The 7,528-nt window shown below is 38.6% G+C and overlaps 1 protein-coding gene and 1 long non-coding RNA gene across 3 annotated transcripts; one reads left to right on the top strand and one right to left on the bottom strand.

Annotated features, from left to right (window-relative positions):
• Positions 1 to 1,779: 1,779 nt before the first annotated feature.
• On the bottom strand, positions 1,780 to 3,772 carry LOC124203733. Its single transcript, XM_046600543.1, has 6 exons — positions 3,527 to 3,772; positions 3,135 to 3,456; positions 2,913 to 3,067; positions 2,649 to 2,853; positions 2,336 to 2,587; positions 1,780 to 2,270 (listed from the first exon to the last, which is right to left on the bottom strand). The coding sequence occupies exons 1-6, from the start codon at positions 3,722 to 3,724 to the stop codon at positions 1,795 to 1,797; spliced, it is 1,608 nt and encodes a 535-aa protein (XP_046456499.1). The 5' UTR covers positions 3,725 to 3,772; the 3' UTR covers positions 1,780 to 1,794.
• Positions 3,773 to 4,031: 259 nt separating this feature from the next.
• LOC124203748 lies at positions 4,032 to 5,934 on the top strand. Of its 2 annotated transcripts, XR_006878602.1 has the most exons (5): positions 4,032 to 4,182; positions 4,260 to 4,353; positions 5,526 to 5,537; positions 5,693 to 5,811; positions 5,871 to 5,934. It is a non-coding gene; the product is annotated as an uncharacterized LOC124203748 (long non-coding RNA). The 2 variants fall into 2 exon arrangements; XR_006878601.1 differs by having other exon boundaries at positions 5,693 to 5,928.
• The last annotated feature ends 1,594 nt before the right edge of the window (positions 5,935 to 7,528 follow it).

The following is a 7,528-nucleotide window of genomic DNA, read 5'->3' on the forward strand; positions in this document are numbered from 1 at the left end:
GAATGTAGGTCTGATGACATTTTCTTTTCAGCGGCCGTTGCTTTTTCGTCATTTTCACACCGTGCGAATAGATAGCGCGTCTGTCCATTTCTTGCCGCGGGTGAAATTCACATTTTGCCAATTTAAACGGGAAAAATAAAGAATATTAACGAAATGCGTAGACAATCAAACCGTTTTATTCTCGTGTTGATTTTATTAAATTTCGAGCTGCGATAGGAAAACAAATTGACAAATTTTAATTTTTTGGAGGAAAATCTGGTAATCAAAATGAGTTTTTCCGCCGTTCAAGTTCAAGTCCCCCGCCGTCATTTTAAAGATAGGCAAATTTGTATTCAGCCATGAAGAAACTGTAGTGCGCGTTTAAGAAAAGATTTTCGAAAAATTCCAATCCGTAAATGGATTAAGAGGCGAATGAATTTTATCCCATTTCTAAATGTAATATGTAAATCTAAATCAAAATTGGTTTTTTACTCGTCACGTCTACATTTTTGCATATAGAAACTTATTTTATTTGAGAATCAATTTTATTTAAGAAATGAAAAAGCATGTTTTTTTGGGGGGTTTTGCTGATTTTCGTCTGCACAAATTAAAACTGAAATTCGTTTTAAATCTCGTCAAGTTAAGAAATTGTTTGCCCACAAGTCTGCCAAAAACTCAGTTCACAGTGTTGTGTCAAAGTTGAAACCATTTATTTGATTGATTCTAGTGAGATTGTGGAGATTGAAGTTGACGTATTAATCAGCAGAGGATACAAATCACAGTTGATCCCACAAGAGACCGTGAATAAACGACCCTGGCACTGGACAAGATGCAGAAAATTCCAATCACTTGAGCCCACACCAGAGAAAGTCATAAAAATGGAGGCAGCAGGTAAGAACTTTTTGTACCTGTCGCGTAATTTCAATTGTGATTTTTTGGCTGATGACGTGCCCGATTGGAATGATTGATTCGCACGAAATGATTGAAATGAAATGGTTTTTCATTTCTTTTTTTTAATGGCCGTTTTTCACAGCGAACGAATAACCAGTTTCGTTCTCGTTTTTGATTTGATTTAATTTGAGCTGCGATAAGTAAATAACCTTTTTAAAATCTGGCAATCAAAATTGATTTTTAACTTGTCCCGTCCACATTTTCACAGTTAGAAACTTGAAAATTTGTTTTTGCATTCAAAATGTTTATTTCTATCCACAGTCAAATTTTCGTCACGAAATTCTCACCGCTTAACGAATTGGAGTCGATCGAATTTCCTCCCCTATTCTTTTCCTATCCTGCGTCCATGAGAAGGAAATAATTAAATTGGAGGATTGTGAAAAGCTTCCTTTAAGATTAACGAAATGCGTAGGCGTGTTGTTTTCGTGTTTATTTAAGCTGAATTTAAAAATGAAAAATAATTTTTTTATCTGGCAATCAAAATGAGTTTTCAAGTCCCCTGCCCTTGATTTTAGAGATGGACATGTGATTTTTGTGGACGAGTGCACAATTCATATGCAAATTCATCAGTAAAAAAATAATCTGGAAATTCTAATCCGTAAATGAATTAGAGGCGAATGAATTTTCTCCCATTTCTAGTCCACCCTGCATTTTGTAAATTTGTAAATCAAAATTTGTTTTTTTATGGTCGCGTCTAGACTTTTGCAGGTAGAATTTTGAAACTTGGTTAGTGTATTTACATCCATTGACAAATTATAGTACAGAAATTTCTAGTCCTTAATGAATTGGAATCCAATGTATCTCTTCTGTTCCACCTAAAAATTCCCTCCCCCAAATGTTTCATGTCGCCGATTAAATTGAACCTCAAAGGGACGTGGCAATTTCCTCCTCCAACATGAAACCCGTGAAATGGGTAAAGTGGGAACTGTCGTCAAACAAATACGAAGATGAACCCTCATAATCAATCGTCACCCAAAGTTGATCGCCTTTTTTCAACTTCAGCGTCGACTGGACGGTCAACGGACTGAATTGATCAACGGGGCTCTTATTCTCGGATATACCACTCCTCCCGATTACATTCCCGTTCAAATAAAAATTAGAATCAAACCAAGAATAAGATGAAGATAAAAGGCGCCCCCGGCCCGCGAAAGAGAAAAAATAAATTCCCGGTCGCGGTGCCGTGAATATTCCCGATGCCAAATCCATGGCATTTCCCTCGTTCACAAGCGCCAAATTGAACGGAATTGCACTTCCAATTGTGGAAAATGAATCATTTCTCTGGACGTAGAAATGGACGGGCGTCGATTTGACGTTGACGTATCCAATCCATTTTTGAAAACCTTTTCATCAATTATAGAATTAGATAATTGCAACTGAATAATTCGTGAGAATTTGAAACATTTACCCGCATCGTCCGGTAGTTTAGTGAAATCGCAGTAAACGGATTCCATTTTCGCCGATCCCATGACGGAATAAAATCCGTTCAGGGTGTGGCCAATCAACCACAAATCCTGGCACGACTTTGGCAGTCCAGTCAAAGTCACTAATCCGGTGCACACGAGTCGGCCAAGGGTGTGGACGCCGGATGAAGTTTCCAGTTGAGTTCGTCCGAAATTCAATCGAGTGACGGGCAGAACATTTTTGTCGGTAATGACACCTGCAAACAAAATTAATTTTATAAATTTTAATTCTGTACAAACGTGTGAATCGTAACGCACCGTCGTCGACTAATTGAAGTGGTGCAAGAGCATCGCAATTGCATTTCGCCGCAGGATCGACGCAATTTCCATCAATTCCGCACTGGCAGGTGTGAACTCCGTCCGTGTTATTTCCGGCCCAAAAATATTGTGGATTTCCCTCTCTGTCGTTCCACCAGGAATAAGCGACGTCATTTGACTCGAATGGGGCATAGTTGCAGTCGTACTAATAATAGAATTAAGAATTAAAAATGTTAAGAATTAAACTGATCAACGAAAACTGACTCTAATCGACTGGTGGCATTCAGTCGATAATTCCATCAAAGCTTTTATTTGTCCCATTGACGAATTGTAGTTGATGGAGCGTGAATAGCAACCGGCATCGGCGCAGTGTCCCACATTTAAAGAAGATTCACTATCGTGTAGAACTGAGGTCGATCCTGTTTTTATGGAAAGATAATGAATCAGATCTTTAATTGAAAATTTAGCTATTTTAAACTTTTTGACCTGATGTCATATCGCAGTAAACGTAAATTGGATCATCGCCGACACCTTGTCCGTCCGGATCGATCCAGTGCATTCCGGATGAAAGTGAAGGATCGGCCGCACGAAGTTCTCTGCATGTCCTTGGGATTCCACTCCTTCCATTTGATTGAATTGAAATTTCTTTATTAATTGGAAATAATTTTGAATCAGCGGAAACCGGAAGTTCAGCCGCTTCTAACAAGGAAGTTAAAATTCTTTCTTGCTCCTGAATTTTGACTTCTAGTTGGACATTTTTGGCCTCTAATTGTATTACTTTCAATGTCAAATCTTGTCTTAGTTCATTCTGTCATAGAAAAGCAAAAGTGTTTTACCCACACTGAAACTCTGAATTAAACTAACAACAGTAGACTTACATTCAGTTCGAGTTGCGCCTCTAGTTGTGTCACCTTTTCTTCAAGTTGAGCATTTTTAGCTTCAATTTTGGCTTCTAGTCTCAGTTCTAATTCTTGCAGTTTATCTTCCAAGGAAAATGTGGTAAGAGCAGAGGAACAAATTGCCCCGCAACTCAAAATCAGCAACATCAAACCCCAATAGACTGTCAAACGACCCATTTTAGCTCGATTTTCTGTAATCCAATAGCGTTGATTAACAAAAGCGACAGTGCGACACGTAACTATAGACAGAATAACGCGCTTTGAAGTTTAAATACCTTTTGTGCGGTTTTATCAATCGCCTATCTTGCAAAGAGTCCAAAAAACAGTTTGATTCAAACTTTGGTTTTTGTTTTTGAGCAACATATTTGTTTTATGATGACTCGGGTTGATACGGAATTCTAGTCGAATTATAAGTTTAGTTGAATCTAGGTCTCTTTGAGAGAAATAATTTTTTTTAAACGATTATTCTGCTTTATCCAGTTCTTCGATACATGATGGCTCCCCCACTGATGATCGGCTGTCATGATGCCCCCGCTTATCATGACTCTGCGGACTCATCTGGAAACTGCAGAAAAACCGCCCATTTTCGTCAATTTTTAGTTAAACAGATCAAAACCAACAGCAAAACAACTTGGGTAAGTGAGGCTACATGTTTCGTTATAGAAATATTTTACGGCGTCTTACATTTCTTTTTATCCTTCCCCCCTTTAAGACGACTGTGAGTTCCATTGAAAATTTAGCAAACAATAGAGTGGTGCGTCAATCCTCATCTTGTCAAAGGATTTAGTACAGAGGAGTACATAACGGTGAGTGCCATAAAAGTTTAAAATCCAACAGCAGAATGTAAAAGAAATGTCGGAAATGTGTGTGTGATTTTCTCCATAGAAAAATAATTATATGCAACTATGGAAAATGTTAGCGTATGCTGCGATATCGCCTTCAACGGAGTTTTCTCAATGCCTTGAATGTCGACGATATCGTCAAAGAAAACTCTGCTCTTCAAAACGAGTCGTTGTGTTTATATAATTCAAAAGAAGATAAGTTTTCGATTAGAATTTGGGAATGTCAGTCTAATGTCATGGACTAATGGTCGAATATTATTTGTTTAGTATACGTGGCTATGGACAATCTATCGTTTATTGAAACGGGGATTATTATCCTGCAGACTGGTCTAACAGGGATCAGGGAAAGGGAAAGAACAAGAACAAATACGAATAGAATTATAGAACAGTTATTGATTCAAGCTGATTTTATTTATCTCCCGGGTATTTTTTATGTTTTGTTATCGTATTCCAAAAAAAGAACTGACATCTACTGTTTGTCAAGGGAAATTTAAATGGGATTTAAATGCAATTTTGATCGACGAGTGTACATTCTAAGATTGCTCCGATTGTGATTCGCATTAGCAATCGTTTTATTAACTGTAACCCAACCTATCGTATTGTATGGTAGTTACCGTGGGTTGCTGAAAGTAGAACTACAAAGACAATAGAACTCCAAAGACATAAGAAATCTTCAGAATTTATTGGAGTTCTATGGTCGCGTAGTGGAGTTCTATTGTCGGGTATTTTTAATAATATATTTAAAAAAGGAGTTCTACTATCATTGGAGTTCTACTGTGGCATACAAGGGATTTTTTTTTTAAATTATTTAAATAAACTGGGGTTCTCGGGGGTTCTATTGTCGGTGGAGTTCTTCTGTCTTTGTAGTTCTACGGTCGCCATACCGTTACCGTAGCCTGTATACTTTCGCATATGTAATCATATTTTTTAAATTCTTTTAGCTCAATAATTCCCTAGACAAGTTTTTCACAGTTCTTATCATCGATAGGTTAAATCTTTTTAGCTTTCGATACTTAAAAAGTGAAATAAAAATCAATCAATTTCTTTTACCTTTTAAATTGAACTTCTACTTTAAATTTTTCGGTTTTTACTTCTTCTAATTCTTCGATTTTTTGTCGTTTTATTTTGTTATTCAGGTAAAAATTCAGGTAAATAAAAGAAATTGTACCTGTTGCACATCGATATTATTGGCCTTGATTCTTAAAGGTGGCTTGGCTAAACTTTCGACGGTTAAACTCTATTTAATAAATAGATAATATAACATTGAGCTAATGATCTTGCATTCTTGACTCAATATTTTCAGGAAACTTTTTGAAGTTTTTGTGGGCACTGATTTGCAGAGTGCTCGTGACCAACAGATAAAATGGCCCAATTGCAAATTTGCAAGCTGTCTTCCAAAACCAAGGAATTTCTATTTGCAAGGTAATTATTTCAACCAATGTTTCTTTTTATTACTGTGGTAATAATTCAAGATGATGAAGTCTAATTAGGTAGAAAACCTTTCTGAAAAGTTTAGGAACCATTGTTAATTTCAATTGGTATAAACTATAAATTGAGTTTTAAGCCATAATCATTTGGTATTAATTTTTATATTGGTTGTTGTAGACCCATTCTATTCCCCAGCAACGTAAACCTGCAGAAGGAAAGGCACGTAAAACTTGTCATGCAGTGGTGTAGAGGTTGGGTGAGAACGGGATAACCATTTGGTTTTACATAACCATTTGGTATTCATTTTGATATTGGTTGTTGTAGACCCAACCCCAGAAACTTCAACCTGCAAAAGGAAAAAAGGTCTGCCTGTCCTTCACATTCGAAGGTCACGGAGATCATTACATAAAACGTGCCATGCAGTGGTGTAGAGGTTGGGTGAGAACGGGACGTGTTTCATCATTTTCAAGTAGCTACAATAGCCGCAAGGCTTAAAAGGTGAGGGTGATCAAAAAATCGTATAAAAGGAGAGAGAAAAGGCGAAGGTAAATCAGTCGAGTGAGCATCTCCCACACGGCAACAACTGCAGCGCTCTGTCTGACATTTCGCATCCATGGGTAAATATTCTGTCTTTTACATAGAGTTTGGTATCAATCCTTCTTTTGATTATGTATGCCTGTTATTATGTAATATTTATGTTAAAATTTATAATTGTCTAGCAAACTATGGCGTAGTGCTGCTGTTGTGTGTTGAATCATTGATGGCTGGGTCGACCACTGGTGTACCGATGTCTTCTTGGTATGGCGGATACCAAACCGCAACGCCGCTGCCTTACTACCCAAAAGCAACTTACGCAACGACCAGTTACTGCACCGAGGTCTTCAAGTACTACACCACTAAAGCACCGGACTTGAATAGCACAACTTACGCTACCCCGAGCCACTACACTGACGCCCTGAAGTATTACTCTGCCCCGAGTTACTACTCCACCAAGGCGACGGAGGATGACTACGCATGCTGCCCCATCCTCCGAGGCTCATACACCGAGGCTCCTAAGTATTACTCTCTTCTCATCTACTTATTGCACCGATTTTCCTAAATACTACTCTGTTCCCAGCTGCTACACCAAGGCTCCCGCTGATTGCTACACCGAAGCGGCAAAGTACTACTCTGCCCCGATCTACACAACCATAAATGAGGCGGCCAAGTGTTACGCTGTCCCGACTTGCTGCACAGAAGCTGCTCTTTCGTACTACGTTGAACAGGAATACTACACTGATGCTCCAGTTCACTACACCACGACCTACGCTACACCGCAGCCCCCAAGTACTACACCGAAGAAGCCGCCTACAACAACGTATGCTGCCTAGTTTACTACACCGAGGCTCCTAAGTACTGAATCACTAAGGCACCGGAATTCTACACGTCTGTGTATGGTACCCCTGCCTACTACACCGAGGCCCCGCATTACTACAACACTGAAGCGCTCAAGTACTACACTACAACCTGCGCTTCCCCGAGCTACTACACCTACGTCCCGAAGTATTACTGTGCGTAAAAGGAGTCTTCAAAAAACAAAAGAAGTGCCCGAACTGCAGTGCCCTATCTGTCACCAACTGCTTTCCTCATCGTGTAACCGATTCGCAATCATGGGTAAATATTCTTATTTTTACGTTGAGTTTTGTTTGTTAATATGCCTGTTAATATTTAA

The sequence above is a fragment of the Daphnia pulex genome, chromosome 10 (assembly GCF_021134715.1).
Source record: "Daphnia pulex isolate KAP4 chromosome 10, ASM2113471v1".
NCBI lineage: Eukaryota > Metazoa > Arthropoda > Branchiopoda > Diplostraca > Daphniidae > Daphnia > Daphnia pulex.